Genomic DNA, 18,718 nt, shown 5'->3' on the forward strand with positions numbered 1-18,718 from the left:
GACTCAAGAAGATAGAATAGAATAGAATAGAATTACTTTATTGATCCCAAACTGGGAAATTGTGGCGTTACAGCAGCAGGTTATCCAACACACAATATGAGTAAAAAAAAACATAATGTAACGTAAACACAATATAATATTAAATACAAAGTAAATAAGTACTAAAAAAATATCAAAAATAAGAATGAATGTGAATATATACAATCAGGATTTAACTAAGCATTACTAGTCTTAAATAGGAAGATTAAATATGGAAGATTGAATGTAAATGTGCAAAAACAGAGTCGTAAGATGAGTCCCGATGTAAAAAATCTTAAAAAAATAAATACAATAAATAGGTCATTAAAAACAACAACAGAAATCAGCTTATGCTGGTTTGAAAACGCGTACAGACATTACAAAGTGTTAATTTTCTTTTTTTTATTTACTACTATTTACTTACTATTTACTTTCTTACTTTTTTTTCTGGAAATGTACATGTAATGTAACATAGCCTATTGTAAGATGAAAAAAAATGTAAAAATGTATTCCCCTTTTCGTTTTAGTCATCTGAATAGCCTATTTTTCTTTTTTGTAATGATTTAACAAAATAGTTTAAAGCTAGGCCATCTGTCACTACATTGACAAATCGTTGCAGCTTTAACTGAGTTACCCAGTTACCTTAAGAAAACACGAGGATGACAGGAGACACGAACTAGACCTACTAATTGTAATATACATGTATTACTGTCAGGCATCTTGAGGTCATCACATGGGTCCTTGTAGCCGCTACCTTTAGCTCAGCAGCAGCAGCAGCAGCAGCAGCAGCTAGTGAGCCATTGGCTGGTGAGAGCCTGAGCATCCTCCAGGAAAACACTACTACTGAAAGTACAAAGATACACACGGCTCTTATACAGCTAACAAGGAAATCTCTTTGAAGACAAAGAGTATAAAGGTAATGAGATTCGTGTCTAATAGTTGTTAACCTCTTGTCTGTGCTCGTCGGTACTCGAGTCGCTGCGTCCAGAAAAAGCTCTTTGTGTGTTTTTTTTCTCCCCCCCCCCCCTCCGTTATAATAAACGTTTTAACAATGGCGATTATTTAACGTGAATCCATAGCAACCGTTTCATTCTGGTTATATTTGAAGCAGACATCCGCTTACATTAGCCTAATAACATTAGCGAACATGTTAGCTTATCGGCTAACAATAGGACGAGGAGATTAGGACCAAGTGTTCACCGCGGATTGAATATGTTCAAGAAAACATTCACCTCGCAACACTTTAACACTAACCCAGTTTAAAAAAAGAAAAGAAGACGAGTAAAGTGTGCAGGCTGGTGATTCTCGACTAGTCATATAACTTCTGTCAATAAGCTGAGCCTGGTTTTTTTTTTTTTAACTTTGACTTACAAGGCCGACATTTTAACTTGAGTAAACTTCCTCTGTTAAAATCACTATTTAGCCATGCATGAATATATCTGTAATAATGACTGTGTTAACACTTAACAGGAAAGTCATTTTGATGGCAGCAAGAACCACTTTTGTCCGCTCCAAAGCTCAAAACAAATGAAAGGGATGGTTTGCAGGATCACGACGGTACCACAGTCCCCCCCTCCCTCCCGGCCCAGTCAGTGTTGTGGGCTTGGGTCGACCTCCATTATTATTATTAACACCAGCTCTGATTTAACCCTCCACTGATATTTTCAGAGAGTACCATCATTTATTTGGTAGCTATATATAAATGCTTTGCCTGTAGTCAGGTGGCAGTCGACAGCAGAGTAATGACATGTTAATTCATTTTTAAATAAGAAGGAATGAAGAAAACTTTATTCATGTTTCCACAAGTCTTTCCATCTGAGTTACATGCACATGAACACAGACACAGTACAAATATTTTAATCTCTAACAAATAATCTCATACCCTGTCTGTTGAGTCAACTTTATTTATATAGCACATTTATAACAGCCGAGGCGGACCAAAGTGCTGTACAGTTAATCAGGCAAAATACATTGCATCCAAAACATCATAAAAACACGTAAAAAGCAAAAATTAAAAGTGAATTAAAACACAAAACGATAGTAAAAGTTCTAGTAGACACTGCTGCTGGGATAAAACACTCAGCTAGAGGTAAAGAGGAAAAGAAATGGGTTTTTAAAAGTGACTTAAACTGCTCAGTTGTGGCAGTAGATCTTATTTTAAATGGTAAGCTGTTCCAAAGTGTCGGCGCTGCAACAGAAAAAAGCTTGATCGCCCACAAATAATGTTGACATTATAATGTACCTGAAGGAAGAAGGGGTAAGCTTTTTCAATGGGTTATGTATTGTTGTAGAAGTATATTTTTCTACATTTGAACATTTGGCCACTTAAAAACAGATGTTGGCGGTCTATACACTGCTGCGGAGATCCCTCATTTAACAGCTTTTAAATATGCGTCATTCATTTTCTCCCTATAGATGCCTTCAGCAACGGTTGGCAACAGTGCTGTCCAGTCTGCCACTCCAGACCTGGGAAATGGAAGTCAATGTGAGACCATGAAGCAGGTTCTTGCTGTGATGGACAAGAAGGTTCGCAACATGGAAAAGAAGAAGGTAACGATCTCATTTTATATATTTAAAAATGTGTGAACATTTTTTTTTTAACCCTAAGTAGGATCCAAGATTTATTTTATACCATAAGACTTTTTCAGTAGCATAGGATGTGACTTTTTGCAAATTTTGGAGACAACAATGAAAAAGATCAAAAGTATTTGAAACCTTAGGAAACAGTAAGTACTGTATGTCAATGATTTATTTTTGAAGACAGCATTGGTTTAGGCTTCTTATGACCTCAATGTGTTACATGGAAGTGACTAGATCAGCCTTTGCATATATTAGGGTTGTACTGATGAATCAATGTAACATCGGTATCAGCACTGTTGACAGTAATTGGCCCGTCCTTAAATAATGTGGCATGAACCAATGATAATAGTAGTTTCACAACCAGTGCATCACTATATCATTTAAAACCACAGTGATATCAAAACTCCCTCATCTGTTTATTGTTTTGTCATTATGGAAGGATGTGATTTTTTTTCTCCATGATGTCATTGTTTTATATTTTATCTAAACTAAATTGATGTTTCCCTTTAACACTTTCAGTCTAAACTGGATGACTACCAGGCGAAGAAGAACAATGGAGAAAGTCTGAATCAAGATCAGTTGGTAAGACAATGTCAGTTTGTGTAGTAATTTGTTCAGTTTGCTGCAATAGATATGCAATAAACATTTTTATTTCTTAGACATTTATCTTATTCCTATCAGTGTTAGTGGTGCAATGGGTCATAAATGTCACAGTTTGGATCAGATTGTGGATTTTTTTCTGAGATTCGGCACAGGGATTTAACAAGCGTACATTTACACCATGTTAATACATTTTCTGTTGAACCACGGCTCAAATGCGATCTGAACCACGGGGGGTTGATTTTGATGGATCACTGGTCAGGTGTGATCCATTTCACCACTAATCCGTGTTATCAGAAATTTGACAAAACAGTGCATCTATATTTGTAACTGCATCATGTTTCATGAAAATAATCTACATTTCTTTTATGTCCTACCTGAAGGAGGCTTTGTCAAAGTACCAAGAGATCATGTACAACCTTGACTTTGCTCGAGAATTGCAGAAGAACTTCCTTGCATTGGGCCAAGAGGTCAGTCCTGATTAATGTTGTCATATTTTATTTTGAAAGGTTTAATCAGAATGATATGGCTCTCAATGGAGTTTATTAAATACAATCTCAGGAAACTTTGTATTACCCCTCTGTTTCCAGTCTTTTTGGAAGAAGATCCACATGAAAACTTTATTACCTTGTTCTGTTGAAACTGGTACCAAACTCCAGGAGGGAGACATGATGATAAATATCATAACAACATTACATGACAAGAATAAGTAAATACAGACCGTTTCAAAAACTCGGAAATATAGAGTTCATTTAGAAAACGAGAGAACACAGGGTGATTTGCATTGATCAGTTTTTTTTCTTTGGACCATCCATGCTCATTAAATTTTCGATTTCACTAGGATTTCATTGTGCCTTGCGGGGCTATGCAACCTTAATAGAGTTATGACTTATTTACATCAAAACTTGTCTGACTGTATTTGTATGTTCAGGTTCAAAAGGCAGTGAAGAAGACTGCAAGACGGGAACAGCTACAGCGGGAGGAGATGGAACAACGGCGACTGAAGACAGTTTTGGAGCTTCAGTTCTTACTGGACCAGTTGGGAGATGATAGTGTCAGACAGGAGCTCAAACGGCCGGATGCCACTGGGTCCCCTCTGCTCACTGACGCTGACCTCACTTCACTTGACGAGTTTTACAAACTGGTTGGACCTGACAGGAACTATGATGTTAGGTTCGTGTCAGGGTGCCTTTCATTTTCAGTGCCGCAAATGTCTTTTCGTGTGTGAGTTTTGCACAGTGGTTACAGTATAAAAGTAGAGAGTATGGTTATTGACACACCGAACTACCAAGTTGTATATTTACCCTGTTGTTGAACTTGTAGGTTGACCGACCAGTATGAAGAGGCATCACTGCACTTGTGGGAACTGCTTGAGGGTAGAGACAAGGCTGTTGCAGGGACCACATGTATGTATTTTCACAGCTGTAGATCTCCCACCTCACAAACACAGCATACAAATTCATGTACGAAGCCATGTTTTCTCCATATGACATGTTGGGCTATTTTTGTTCCAGACAAGTCACTGAAGGACACTCTGGACAAAGTACTGCTGAGTGCTTACTTTGACAGAGCACAAACTCATCAGAATGGGACGTGTGTGAAGGAAGAGGAGAATGAGGAGCAGACTGTAGTGGCTGAGTCTAAGTCTGAGATGCAGCCATCAGAACCTGGTAACTAACAACTCATTCGCTGATATACTATCTGTGAGATATTTCTCTAATCCAGACAAAATCCTTAAATTTGTGTCTTTTTTTGTAGAAGGACCAGCCTCTGAAAAATTCACGGAGCCAGTTGAAGTGGAAACTACAGAGGTGAGATCTTATAATATTTTACATTTGTGATCAATTACAAGGCTTCAGTGAAAGTTGTCTTCTGATTTATTTTGTTAGTTGGATTACATTTTTAATATGTTGTCTCGTCTTCTAGTTCATAAACAGACAGTTCATTCCAGAAACCACGTACAGCAGTACAAACCAAGACCAAGTTGAGGAGTGGACAGCAGAGGCTCAGGTATGCTGCAAAACTGTATTTAATGCCACGATGCATATTTTCACCCCCCTCGAGTTTGTGCAAACTTTAATATATTAAATATGTATCCTTGTTTTGAATAGATGGTAAACTCCCTCCAGCACCAGGCACCTTCACCTGTGGCTGCAGAACCAACTGTTACTGTGAACCATGTCGCTCCAGCTCCGGTCTGTGACCCAGTGGTTAGAAAGCAGGTAGTGCAGGACCTCATGGCCCAGATGCAAGGGACGTACAACTTCATGCAGGTAAAAAAGTCCAGCATACAGTATACCGTAGTGCAGTTCAGTGCTAATATTACTATTTAATCTATGACTATTCAATCACACATTAGTTTGACCCCCTTCATTAAATACAAGATCTAAAAAAAAACATACTCAAATAAAATAACGTTTAATAATTCCATATCAGTATGCAGCTCTGGAATAAAAGCTTTTTTTTTTACTGTATTTACCACCCTTATAAAGATTAGCAGCAGCTTTGGCTTTTTATTGTATTTATTAATAATGTAATTTGAATCCATCTTTATTATTTAAGGTTTAAAACTTCCCTGCAAGCGTGGATGTTTATTGTGTTCTTATGAGTTAGCACCAATGGCCTTTGAGGAGTTTTTAAGTTATTCACCAGCGGTTTGTTTTTAGCTATACATTTATTCTTATTTGGTTCTCCTAGGACTCCGTGTTGGAGTTTGACGGCCAGGCTCTGGACCCCGCTATTGTGTCTGCCCAGCCGATGAAGCCTGGGCAGACCGTTGACATGCAGCAGATGGGCTGTCCTCCAAGTGAGTGCCAGTGAATTTAACTTGAATCTTAATGGATAATATAGCAGATTGTGATTAGTATAATAAGATGAGGAAATGTTATTGTTAAGTTGGAAATGATTTGTTTCTAAGGTGTTTATTTCCTTCTTATTTTCTCCCTAATAGCCCTCTCAGAGTCCAGACTTCCTCAAACAAGTACAGTGTCCGGACCACAGGAATCCTCCCAAGTAAGGAGAGCGGAAGTACTTCAGGAAGTAGTTGTTTAGACTTGGTTGCTTGGATTTGACTGAAAGAGTGTTGCACTAAATGAAAAGCAAGAGTAGAACAGGTTTTACCTTTACTTATGTGGGCCATATTTTTACATGCCATATTAGTATATGGTGAATAAATGTGATGCTCTCTAAAAAGTCATAATGTTGTCGACTGTGCATTAGATATTTGAAGCATTTGAGTGTGATGAAAAGCAACCTCACCTTCTTTCCTACTCACCTCTCGCCAACCCTTGTTTCCTTGCTGTCTGAATTCCCTCCTACCTCCCTACTTCCCTACCTCCTCAGGCCTCGATGTCTCTATCATCTGAGCAGTCCCCAGCCCCATGTCCCCTGTCCTCTGCCTTCCCACCTGTCTCCAAACCCTCCCATACTGGAGGCATCAATGTCAACGCAGCACCCTTCCAGTCAGTGCAAGCGGTATGCTTTCCATCAGAGTCCAATTAAACGCTATGACAAGGGATATGTTGTGGCATTCTGTTGAAAAAAGTCAGGTTCCATACTAATTTGGTTAATGGTTGATCATTGCTGCACCATCCGAACATGCAACAGTTTGATATGACCCCTTATTTCCCAAATCTACAGTATGTCTTTCCATCTAGATATTTTCACAGAAATAATGGCTGTGATATTGTTTTTGTACAGACTGAAATACAGAAACCTTTCTTTCCCTTCTTTAGGTATTTAACATGAATGCACCTGTACCTCCTGCCACTGATGGCCAAGCAGAACCCTTGAAGCAGCCCAGCCAGTTCCCTGGTAACTATGGACCCGGCTTTAGCAGCCAGTCGGAGAGTTCTGTTGAACAGCCGGACATTCCACAGGAGACATTACAGTCAGGTGAGAGGAAGCTATGACTAGTTTTTAAACAATGCAGTTGACATAAACACGTTGTCGAGCATCATCTCTACATTTATCCGACAGTTGAAGCAGATTCATAACCTGTGTGTACATTAAAACATTTAGTATGAACAACAAAAAAACAGTGTGTATGTTTGAAGGGGCTCCTCAGTTTGCCTTGATTTAAAACAAAATACCCCTTTGGTTACAGTAGTGTTAAAATAGAAATCAGTCATAGCATCATGAGTCTATAAAACTACAGCCTTTCTAGCAGAAAGTGTATTTTTAAAGTCAAACTGCTATTATTAAGGCATCTTTCTTGCATGCTTCTGTGTAGTCGTCGGTGGCTTTCAGCCCCAAGACCAGGTCCTGCCCTTAGCAGGAGGCCATGAAGAGTCCTCTCCAGGTGCAGGGTTTGGACAGTCGGGACAGTCGTTTTACAACAGCAGAGCAGCGCCCAGGGGGGGACAAAGGAACAGCCGCGGCATGATGAACGGATACAGAGGCTCCTCCAATGGATTTAGAGGTACGGACATTAAACTGTGTCTCACAAAGAAAAATATGTATTCATTGTGATGACACAATACTTGTGATTCTTGTGATTATCATATTGTTTTATTGATCATTCTAATGTACTGTTTTTTCAGGGGGGTATGAAGCCTATCGCCCTCCTTTCTCAAACGCTCCTAACAGTGGTTATGGTCAAACCCAGTTCAACACATCCCGAGACTATTCCAATAACACCTACCAACGGGTAAGTGTACTTTTACTGTATTTTACTTTTGTATCACTATATGTATGTACTATATGTATCATCAGTTCTCTCTCAGTGAGAAAGATAACAAGTTATTGTAAATTCCTGTTCACTAAATGATAATAACACATTTCTCTAAAATTTAAGGAGGGATATCAGCAAAACTACAAGCGTGGAGCTGCACAAGGACCTCGAGGTTTGTCCAGGGGAAATGCTCAAGCAATGCGATCCTAAAGGATCAGAAGGACCATCAAGTCGCGCCACGTTTAACATTCAGGATTTTTGAATGTGTTCTCCCCAGGTCACTTTTTTAACAACATTTTGTTTCTCATTGGTAATCTTATTTTTTTTTTTTTAAATCCTGGCCTACTTATCAGAGTCAGCCTGCTTCAGTCTGTCTGGATCCTCTAATTGTTTTAACACAAAATGCTGAACATCACCACATGTAGGGTTATCAGCAAGTCTGTGTGATATAAAACAACATAGATATTCCTGTAAACTTGAAAGATTTCATTAATTTATTTTTTGTACAAAATAAATGCAAAAAATACCCTGCCACTGTCCATCTGATTCCATGAGAATAATTTTCCGTCTGCCCTGTGCTGTCAGCCACTTTTTCCTCTTCATAAAGGCATTAAATGTTCTTTCGTTTTTATACCCCTGTCATCTCTTTGGCCATCACCTCTTTGTACGCTGATGTTATTGGTTTAGACTGTTTCAATAAAGCTGTGTTCTATTACCTTCTGTTTAATGATAATGGTGTCCTGCTTTGGTGTGTATTCAAGATTCATTATTTGGTATCTTTCAAATGTCTGATTGGTGTGTGTTAATGTTTCAAGCCCTTCAAAACTAGTAGACTATCCTCACTGTTACATAATGTATATGCAACAATGTAATGAAGTGAAGTAAGCCACTTAGTCTTGTATTCACACCTATGAAATAAGAGTAATAAAGTTCTTAAGAACTAACAAGAATTTCAAGTTAAATCACATCAACTACTACTAATTGATTCTGCACATTTATGTCAACAAATAAGGTGCTAGTGGTTTATATTTCTCAGTTGAGTTTGATGTCATTCATCAAGGAATCAATCTTTTACACAAACTGAAAGGTAAAACTGCTTTATTGTCATGATCTGAGGTGAACAGGTCTGTCAAATGTATTTTATCCAGCAGCAAAGCGACCGCAGAACGCCATCCATATGTTTTGTGCAAAATATAATGCAGTATTGTCTCGTAGGATCGACTTGGCACACAGAAAACAAATCAAACGTTTTAAAAAGTAAATCCACAATAAGGCAGACATGTTATTTCACTGGATGCAAATGGCGCCTTCTTCAGCAAGGCAAATAGTCTGGCAGCTTGAAGAAACCACAACATATGAAGAAACCTGAAAAGCATAGCAGTTACACAAAAAAAGGTCAGTCAGGTGGAAAATATGCCATGCGATTAAGATTTTAAAATAAGCATCAAGTAACACATATCGTGTGCTAAATACAAAGATGACAACTGAATACTGAAAAAGTGTTGGACTGTTAGACACTTAATATCTGGTTTAGCTTTTACCAACTAAGAGATTTGCCCCTTTTTTATGATCAAGTCCTCAAAAGAACCAAACTAATTGAACAAATCCATTAGTTGCTTCAACGATTCCAGAATAAAAGCCTTCACTGTAATTAATGAAATTAGCTGCTAAACATCAAAACTGTTCCTATAAACAAATCCAAAGTCATGATCAATAATGATCAACTCATAAATAAATGTCACACACACACATTTTTGTGCATGAACAACAAAATGGAAATCAAAACACCCATCTGACTTTTTAATGTCGCAAAGCAAATCCATCATTCAGACAACCAACTCTCCTCTTCAAGTATCTGAGGGACTTCAGTGGTGACGAAGTAGGGCAAAACGTTTGTTGGAGATAGGAGTGTTCCTTATCTTTCTCTATTTCTAGAAATGTATAACCTTTATTTAATGAAACATTAAAGTCCATGGAGAACAGCTGCTGAGTGCTCTAAATACAGCCCATGTCTGTAGTCCTGATCCCAATGTCTTTTTAGGCAGAGCACGCATTTTCTACAGCTGAGAACCTGTAGTAAACAACTGACAGGATATGAAAATCAATACACATCCTTTATAATCAAAGAAATTACAATTTTATTAAATGAATTCTTCACTGGAGAATAAGAACTTTGAGCAGCGTGAACTCATGGAAGTGTTTCTGGTTGCAGCTAAATATGACAGAAATACAATTTTGCAGAAATCTCACGGGACCCTTGTAGATAATGATTAAATGACACTTAGTCTGCATCCAAACTTATATTTGAAAAATTATGCACTAACTGGGAACCTTTTAAAAAAAAAAGGGTTCCAGTTAGTGCATCAAAATGCTTTATACTGGTGGTTTTTACTGGTTGTAATTGCTATAGGGCGTCTTTTCAAAAGAACATTGATAAAATGAAACATATGTTTTACTCCTTACTCCACTTTACGACCTCACAAAGGCAGCTTGCATGTCATTTTCAGAGGTTCTGTACTTGTAACAGCAGGTATAGACAGCTCAACAAAAACATACTTTTTGTATTACTGTATTACCAAACATTCTTTTTTTCATTGCTCATGTAAAGTTTGCACAGTTTAAAATGTCCTTGTTTTTTTTTGTTTAACTTTTGTTATTATGTTCTGTAATCCAAAGATTACATTTTTTTTTTTTTAAATCAAACACTGGAATCAGTCAACAGGGATTCCTTTTGAGCTGCTCGCCATCTTAAAAGAGTCCTCCAAACCCCCAAGTCATGCTTGTTAAGAGACCTAATACTGGACTGCTCCTCTGCTTGTTGAGGTGGAGCTGCAGCTCCAAGTCTGCTGCTTGGAGGAGTTTAGACAGCACTGTTATGGTACATTATTTCGGCCTTGTGCTGCTTCCTGGTGGCCTGGGGGCAGATCCTGGTGTGTCTGAGGAAGACCTTGCTGGGCTAGAATTTGATTTGGAGGTTTATGATGTTCCTGAGGTGTATCGTGGGCAGCTTGATGTTCAGGTTGATGGGCTTGTTGGGCCTTTTGTTCATGATGTAACTGGTCATCAAATGCATGTATTTCTGGGAGAGCGTTGCCTTCAACTGTAACAAAGAAGCAGTTTTAAATTATCAGAGATCTACCAGTAAAATCTAAACTTTTCAAAGAAACAACATGTTCACTTACCATGAACCTCTGGAGGGGGTTCTACTTTCTGTGATTTCAGCCGCTCCATATGATCAACTGCCTGTAATGTTGCATTTCAATAAAAACATTTTTTTTTAAAAGAAGTAGGAAAGACGATTTGCCACATTCACTTTTACAGTAAACCCTATGTAGTACGTCTTGTTTCCGTCTAAAACATTTCTAAAAGCAGTGTTCACTTCCTACCTGTTGCAGCTCAACTTTCTGTGCATTAAGCTGGTCCTGTTGTCTCTCCAGCTCATCTCTCTGTTTCTGGAGGTCAACAGCCTTCATGTGGAGGTCCTGTTCCTGCTGAGCAAGATGCTCCTCAAACTCCCTCATCTCCTCGTCCGTGTAAGCCTGATTCTGCTCCAGGGTCTGTCGAACACAAACAGATTTGATGGCATTCATTAAATTATTATCACAAAATCTTATCAGTTAAACTTTATTCTTAAATTACAAACATGATGAATATAGTTTGTCTTACCTCCCAGCTATCTGGCTCCAGGAATTCTTTTTTCTTTGTAGCAACTAGGAACTCATCTAAAGAGACCAGCCTGTCTTTGTTAGAATCCACCTTAAGTATTACAAAGAAAGAGTAAAGGACTAGGCATATAATCCATTTTATAATGTACAGACAGTCAAGACAACACACAACATGTGGAGGCTCATTTTGTGTGCATATCAAAGCATAGTCTATTAAAAAAAGCGCCCTCAGAGTAACTCACTGTACCTCATTCATAACATGCTCTCTCATTCGTAGCCTCTCTTCCTCCATCTCCACCATATCATCCTCTTCATTGGTGGGGTCATATATTTTTTCCAGCTAAAATCACAAAGATAAACCGTCAGTGAAAAGGCCGATCACTGAAACATTTTACATTTTCAGATGAGGAGACTCTCATACCTCTTTGGTGAACAATGCCTCCAGTTCCTGTTCATCAAAAAAGCCATCTCCATTGGTATCTGCGTCATAAAGAATACATAATTAATGCATTATGCCTTCTTATCCCAAAGGTGGCCAGGTGGGAAAGGTCTTACCATGCAGGTTGAAAAAGGTCTTAGGGTCAAAATCTTCAGGGTCCAGGCCATCAGCTTCCTCCCACACCTCCTTCAGTTGATTCTGGCTACCCTGAAAAAATGAAGCTTAATCATTTTTTAATTATTGCTGGATGAATAACAACTTGTCTCTATCATTTGATAGAAAGTTCCCATAATTTTTTAAAAATCAAATATAATGAATACAATAATCTGGACAAAAGATGCAAAATTAAGTGTAACCCAAGAAAGTTGCTGGCTGAAACAAAACACATTAAGAAAGCACGATGATGGGGCGCCCCATGTACGGAAGTCCTCCAAGCAGCCGGCCTGGGTTCGAATCCAACATGTGGCTCCTTTCCTGCATGCAAGTCCCCCCTCTTTCTCTCCCCAATGCCTTACTCTAGCCACTCACCTATCTCTTAAAAAAAAAAAAAAAAAAAAAGGCATAAAAAGCCCAAAAATAAACCTTTAAAAAAAAAAGAAAGTAGAGAGTGTGATGATGACACCTGTTTGTGCAGCTGCTTACCGGGTGGTTGACTTTAGGATGGTCAGCATGCTTCTTCTTCAACTCCTGATAGTGCTCCTCCTCTTTCTGTCTTTCATTCTCATTGAGTGTTTTCAGGTGCTCCCGTCTGTCGTGCTCTTTCGTCATCTCATACCTCTTGAACTCATCGTGTCTCTCTTTGTCGTAGTTCTCCAGATCTTTAGTGGCCTTTAATCCAGGAGAAAAAATATTTTCAAGGGCTGGAGATACACCATGATTCAAACCAATAGTTAATATGGTTCATTGTCATACTTAATACTAAGGAGACTAATTCATTTACTATTGCCGCTAGCCCATCTGGTAATAGGCTACTGCATGCATGCTGCAAAACAACCAAAGACTGATCATTTGTAAAGTTGCACACCCTACCCAGGCTTCTTCTGTCATTTTGTTTTGGTATTAAATCCAACTTTTGAAGACAGTTCTTGAGATATGCCCTCTACTGAAGTGGACATTGTCTCTATAATTATTAAGGAACGTCAGTTTATCATTGTTCACACTGATTAGCATCATGTGCTTTTAGAGTGCTCCAACATCTGGTATATCCAGCTCAAGCTTTCTTCTTGCGTATGTGTGCTCTGTTCATATATAATTAAATATAAAACATACAGACAGCTGTGTTAAAAAGCTAAATATACAGTTCTCAGATAACTCAGTAGTAGTACAACCTCTGCATACAATAGCTTGGACAAAAATAAATACGAGTAAGATGTACTCTGACATAGATCAATGTAAGGACTCTGTCTTCAAAAGGGCTCCAAGCTTTTTCTAGCTTGTTTTTGGTAAAAAAATAAAATAAAATAAAAAGACAGAAACAATTGGTTGTTTGAGATGTAGGACAAACATACACTGGGTCAGCTCTTTTTTTTATAGGTTTACATGTCCATTCTGATGCAATACAGCACTGGATCAATCCGGTTACCGTTTTTTTGTTCAAAACACATTTTTAATGATGAGTGTTTTGAAAGCGATGTTTTTATCCTTTTCATTTACAAACAGAACCGGGCAGGATTTTTATAAAACCTCTGATTATAATACTATCTTCTATGTCATCCTTACCTCTGAGCCTAATACCAACGCACAATAATTGACACCTCTAAAAAAAAAAACAATCTGCCTTTGAACATTAATTGAGGCTCATAAGCATGACTAAGCTTGTCAAATTGTGTATGCACAAAAAATACTTTTTTTTGCTGATAACAAAAAAGCAGGTCACACAGCTTTAGCTGCAGAGGGGACTGCATGTCCTTAAGCCATCAAAGTCTACACCTACAACTGTTAGTTTCTATGTACGGTGCTTTCTTTGAGCATTTTAAGCATTGTGTGTTCTCCTGTGACGAACTCTCTCCTCTACAACACTCTTCTTTGCAAAGACACTCTCTGTAACGTGTCTTTTTCCTGCCTTATTTTGCGCCCCAGTTACAAAGTACAACAACGTAAATATGCCCTTAATTTAGGTTATAAAGTAACCAAGACATTTACCGATTTGATGAGCCGATCAAGGTCTTCCACTTCAAATGTATGTGGGTTCATGTGGTTCAAGTACTCAAACTGTTTCAGCAGAGCCTGGTGGTCCACAGCTATGTCTAATCAGGGAGTAATTGATGACGTAAAAAAAAACATTTATAGATATTTAACACTGCATTTTATTTATTGTGTAATCATGTTTTATCTTTTGGTAAGTTGTAGCATCTTAATTAAATTATATTTAAGGTCCAAATGAAAAAAACGTACCATTCCCTCCTTCGATATCTTGCTTGGCCTTAATCAGAGTTCGGAGTCGGTTTACCTCCTGCCTCTTCAACTCATCCAGCTTTGTTCGAACATGATGGCTGACAAAGTCCAGTTCTTTGGCCAGCTTGCCTTGCTGCGTTTGACATCAACAATGAAGCAGTTAATGCACAGAAGACTTATTGGTTGTAGCAGTACATGTAATACATTAAAATGACTTCAGTGTTCACTGTGGTTCTTTAGGGGAAAAATAAATAAGGACTAAAATAAGGAGACAATCTACTCTGTTTTTTTTGTTTTTTTTTCTTTGTAGCATTGAAGTAAAAGCCACAGAATAGTTCAAGATAATGATTTACTAAAAGTTTACTCAGTGCTGGTAGAAACTTCTTGCTAAAAAGACCAAACAAAAGAAAAGTGGCATACCTTGATGTCCTCCATGTCTGTATTGTGGAGCTTTTCTCTGAAGTGCTGATCTTTCTCTAGAAAATCAATCACTTCTCTGAGGTAGCGGTCGTAGTGGAGTCCAGTATCCTGTCAAATTTAACAAGTAAACTATCACTTTTGTTACACGTCTTCAGAACATAATATATAACTCTATTCTTTGAGAGGACTTGCATACTAAATGCAGTGTAAGTTAAAGATATATTACATTTCGCTTCTATAGGATATGTGTCTGCTGACTGACACAGCAGATCCTCTGACCAGGTGTTAGAGATGGATGGTTTGTCATGAATGCCTATAAACATCATTACGGCCATCTGCTTAATACGATTAGATGAAGATGTGTTCTAGTTTAAGACCACCTACTAATCCCCCAATAGAAAAAGTGCATTTGTATGCATTCTCACATCAGAACAAAATCTACCAGCCTTACTAAACTACTAATATAGTCAATATTAACATGGACACTTTCCAAAGCCACTGACTGGCTGACTGATTGCTCTTTGTAATATAGCAACAAAGAGCTCTTTTGTAATGTTAAAAGACAAAGAGTAAGGTATTCTACCTGCTTTTTGTACAGTGTCTCGAGATAACACTTGTTATGAGTTGACTCTATACAAATAAAAATCGACTGATCGATTTATTGACTGCACAAACAATACTATGACATCTGGAGCTGGTGTTTGATGATGATATGGATTTGTGCCATCGTAAATGAAGCATCTAACTTTGTCTGTTTAATTGTAGACATCAGGCCTGCTGTAAATTAGTCAGGATGTCATTACCCAACGCTCTTCTGTTTACTGCCTATTGATTAGTTGTTAACAGCTACATCACTGCATCACTACGGCATCATCAGCTACCACAGAACCAAAGCTGAGTCACTCCTGAATTATTATTGAAGAATCTAAATGAAATGCCAGTCTCATATTAACAAGCAGACTACATAAAGTATGACCTCTTGTACCCCCGAAAGAAAGTATGCTATACAAGCAGAGAAGAGAGATGTGTGAAGCTGTACTGATCAAAATGTGGAACTGGTGCACAATTTTGCAAAACCAGAACAATTAAAGCAAATAAGACAACAACTATTTCTCTGATCTTTAGTTTAATCTGCAGAAGTGCGTATACAACAGTGTGTCTCTTCTTACCACACTAGCAGGGGGCTCTTCTTTTTTCCCCTCTACCTCCTTGACTTTAGTCTTGTCCATACTGATGGGCACTGCCTCCAAACACAGCAGCTGGACCAGCAGCAGAACCGAGCCGGTGACAAGAGCCCGGCCCCGACACATCTGCACATTAGGACAGTTATTATTGTTGGTAAAGTACTCATAAAACATATAACAGCGTGGGGGAAATAAACAACTAAGGGTGTGCAGTGTTCGTTTTGTGGACATCTTCCCCTCTACAAATAAAAGTGTTGTCCATCATTAGCGAGCTAATAATATCCTGAGGCAGCTGATAGTTTTAGCTTTAGCACGATGATAGATCTGGCTATGGAGGAAACAACCACCTTAACTGATGGTGTAAGCCTTCAGAAGCTAAAGTTACATATCCGTGAGTGTAAACTTAACGTCGAAACAACAATAGACTCATGTCAGTCGTAAACTTACTTTATTATTACTCCTGAATCTCATCTGTTCCGCTCTCCTCCCGTCGTTTCACTCTCAGCTGGCGTTGTGTCGGCAGCTAGCTCGCTAGTCAGCATTATAGGTTGAGTGCGTGGTAGCGCTAACCCCATTGGTCGGTTCAGCGTCGCGTCACACGGACTAGTAAAGATGTGGCGCACTGAATCGTACGTGGCGAGATGACGACGGAGCAGGTGGGCGGGTTACCTGTTGTTTTTGATCGAGTCAATTAAAGCTATTTAAAGAGTGAAGGCCAGGTCAGAAAACACACGTAATACGACCAGTTTCATGCCATGCCCGTCTGGCAGTGAGTAGATGTTGTAGTATTAAGTAGGCATATTCTTACCTGTATCAAATAAATAAATAGACATCAGCCTATATAGCCTAGTCTTTTTTATTATTCCATTAGAGAGAATACATATTCTGTGGTATTTTTATATCCTACATGAAGTTGCATGTTATGGCTGTTTATTTTTCACTTCAACACTAGTTGAAAAAAAGTAATTTAAATAGTAGGCTATTTATTATCATATTATTATCATAAAATAGGGTTATCATTTATATTAATTTGGATTGAGACAGCAAACAGCACAAGTTAAGCTTAATTAGTCCCTGGTAGTATTATTATTGCCTATGGCATGTTATTAGATGCTAGATAGGTTAACAACTTGTATAAGGGTAAAAGTATAAAGTATAAAGTTGTGTTCTCTTTTTGTCTGCAATCTTTGCTCTTTGCTGCTGTAACACTGTAAATTTCCCAATTGTGGGATAAATAAAGGATTGTTTTATCTTATCTTATCTTATAATAAAACGAAATGGAAAAAGCACCTCAAAAATTGTAGAACAATATTGAAATGGTGTAAAAACTAAATTTCACTCAACTCTCAGGATGCAGCATTCTGTGATTAATAGGTCCAAATTCACCTCTTCACCTCAGCCCTGCCCATTGTGCTAATGGAAATAATTTTACGCTGAGCCTTATGGCTGTCCTTGCAGATGGCTCTCTGTGGCCTCTGCAGCCTGCAAATGCTGCTAAAGACGAGGGCACCTGTGAGTTTTCTAAAGACAGCCAACAAAATTATTTTAATCACTGCAAGTAACTTGAAAGAAGTCAACAATTTCCAATTATTGCTTTTTGCACAAATACTCCAACTTAGTGCTATGTGTTTCTATAAATGATGTTTTTCACTCCTTATCAATTAATTGAATACAATTGGTTATTTGCGCATATTGATGCTCTCTAGTAAGTTCAGGGGCATTGGCTTCTTGGTACAAAAGAGATGGAAAGTTAGTGAACTTAACTGCTTATGTGCAATCACATGACTTGTGGGCAGCTTACAGTCGCAGGTTAAAAACAACCCACACGGTGGCCAATTAATCATTGTTTGGCTGTGGCTCTGGAGTCACAGTGGGTCATCCACTTATCGCAGACTGGACGATTCAATCCCACATGTCAAGAAACCAGGACACTAAGCTCTATAGACTGCTGCTGTGTGACTGTGTAACGAGATGCTTATGGTACAGCACTGAAGATCACATGATATAAATGTAGAACTGAGATTGTCTGTTTTACGATGCTGGAGGAAAGGTAATAATTTATGCCTGATTAAGAGCAACTAAAACATATTTATTAACCTAGTTGTTCTGTTCATTGACTTTTATTATAAACCGTGCATTTTAAGAAGACATAAACCGTTTTAATGGGATCGCCACTTGTTTCAGCAGCTGCTTGGATGGAGAGCATAAAATTGCTGCAAGAGTTATAAAAACATTGGTGTTCTGCTGGAACTGTGAGAGCTAAAGATCCAAAAAAGACTATTTATGAGGCTTGGCACCTACAGCAAGACATTGAATCCATTTTTTTTAATCTGGATCTATTTGCTTCCAACTAAAATATAACATCCCTTCCCTGTAGGTGTCAGTGTGATAGTTCAATGAGCTGGAAGGCAATTAATCACTGTCATAGATCACAATTAAGAGAAAGTGAAAGAAAGCTAGAGCAGACGGGGAAAATCTGACCTTACTTTTAATTATATGATGACAAAATATGCTGGATAATCAACAGGAGGCTAATTTATTTATATTGCTGTGCATTGTGTAGGTGTTCAGGCAATTTTAGGTGTGCACATTCATTTACGTATCCATTACCCTGCTCAGGTTAAGAGACCACTTGGGGAAAAAAAATCCATTTTAGAAAATATGGTATTGATTTCCTATATGTGGGCATCTGCCTGACAGATTAGGACACAATCTATTCTAAGATGAAGAGATGAAAGACTGAAAA

At 38.2% G+C, this 18,718-nt stretch overlaps 2 protein-coding genes across 4 annotated transcripts; one reads left to right on the top strand and one right to left on the bottom strand.

Annotated features, from left to right (window-relative positions):
* Positions 1-768: 768 nt before the first annotated feature.
* Positions 769-8,585, top strand: caprin1a (cell cycle associated protein 1a). Of its 3 annotated transcripts, none has more exons than XM_029277083.2 (17): positions 770-934; positions 2,434-2,568; positions 3,118-3,180; positions 3,582-3,668; positions 4,130-4,422; positions 4,522-4,604; positions 4,713-4,868; positions 4,957-5,009; positions 5,125-5,208; positions 5,310-5,471; positions 5,896-6,004; positions 6,149-6,210; positions 6,541-6,672; positions 6,933-7,092; positions 7,430-7,618; positions 7,740-7,846; positions 7,994-8,585. In XM_029277083.2, the coding sequence occupies exons 2-17, from the start codon at positions 2,434-2,436 to the stop codon at positions 8,078-8,080; spliced, it is 1,962 nt and encodes a 653-aa protein (XP_029132916.1). In that variant the 5' UTR covers positions 770-934; the 3' UTR covers positions 8,081-8,585. The 3 variants fall into 3 exon arrangements, with proteins under 3 accessions (XP_029132917.1, XP_029132916.1, XP_020488203.1); XM_020632547.3 differs by having other exon boundaries at positions 772-934; positions 4,130-4,371; XM_029277084.2 differs by lacking the exon at positions 6,541-6,672 and having other exon boundaries at positions 769-934.
* Positions 8,586-8,951: 366 nt separating this feature from the next.
* On the bottom strand, positions 8,952-16,576 carry nucb2a (nucleobindin 2a). The gene is made up of 13 exons (XM_020632544.3): positions 16,420-16,576; positions 15,958-16,098; positions 14,789-14,896; positions 14,369-14,501; positions 14,117-14,220; positions 12,617-12,802; positions 12,091-12,181; positions 11,957-12,015; positions 11,783-11,875; positions 11,537-11,626; positions 11,257-11,427; positions 11,053-11,113; positions 8,952-10,970 (listed from the first exon to the last, which is right to left on the bottom strand). Exons 1-13 carry the CDS (start codon positions 16,441-16,443, stop codon positions 10,744-10,746), a joined length of 1,488 nt encoding a protein of 495 aa, XP_020488200.1. The 5' UTR covers positions 16,444-16,576; the 3' UTR covers positions 8,952-10,743.
* Between the last annotated feature and the right edge of the window lie 2,142 nt (positions 16,577-18,718).

Source organism: Labrus bergylta, chromosome 3 (assembly GCF_963930695.1).
Source record: "Labrus bergylta chromosome 3, fLabBer1.1, whole genome shotgun sequence".
NCBI classification, from domain to species: domain Eukaryota; kingdom Metazoa; phylum Chordata; class Actinopteri; order Labriformes; family Labridae; genus Labrus; species Labrus bergylta.

Coding starts and splice junctions, on each gene's coding strand:
- caprin1a (XM_029277083.2), top strand. CDS start 2,434: ATGCCTTCAGCAACGGTTGGCAACAGTGCTGTCCAGTCTGCCACTCCA. Junction 2,569..3,117: donor GCAACATGGAAAAGAAGAAG/GTAACGATCTCA, acceptor TAACACTTTCAG/TCTAAACTGGATGACTACCA. Junction 4,423..4,521: donor CCGCAAATGTCTTTTCGTGT/GTGAGTTTTGCA, acceptor TTGAACTTGTAG/GTTGACCGACCAGTATGAAG.
- nucb2a (XM_020632544.3), bottom strand. CDS start 16,443: ATGAGATTCAGGAGTAATAATAAA. Junction 16,099..16,419: donor GATTCAGGAGTAATAATAAA/GTAAGTTTACGA, acceptor CCTAATGTGCAG/ATGTGTCGGGGCCGGGCTCT. Junction 11,627..11,782: donor GAGAGCATGTTATGAATGAG/GTACAGTGAGTT, acceptor GTAATACTTAAG/GTGGATTCTAACAAAGACAG.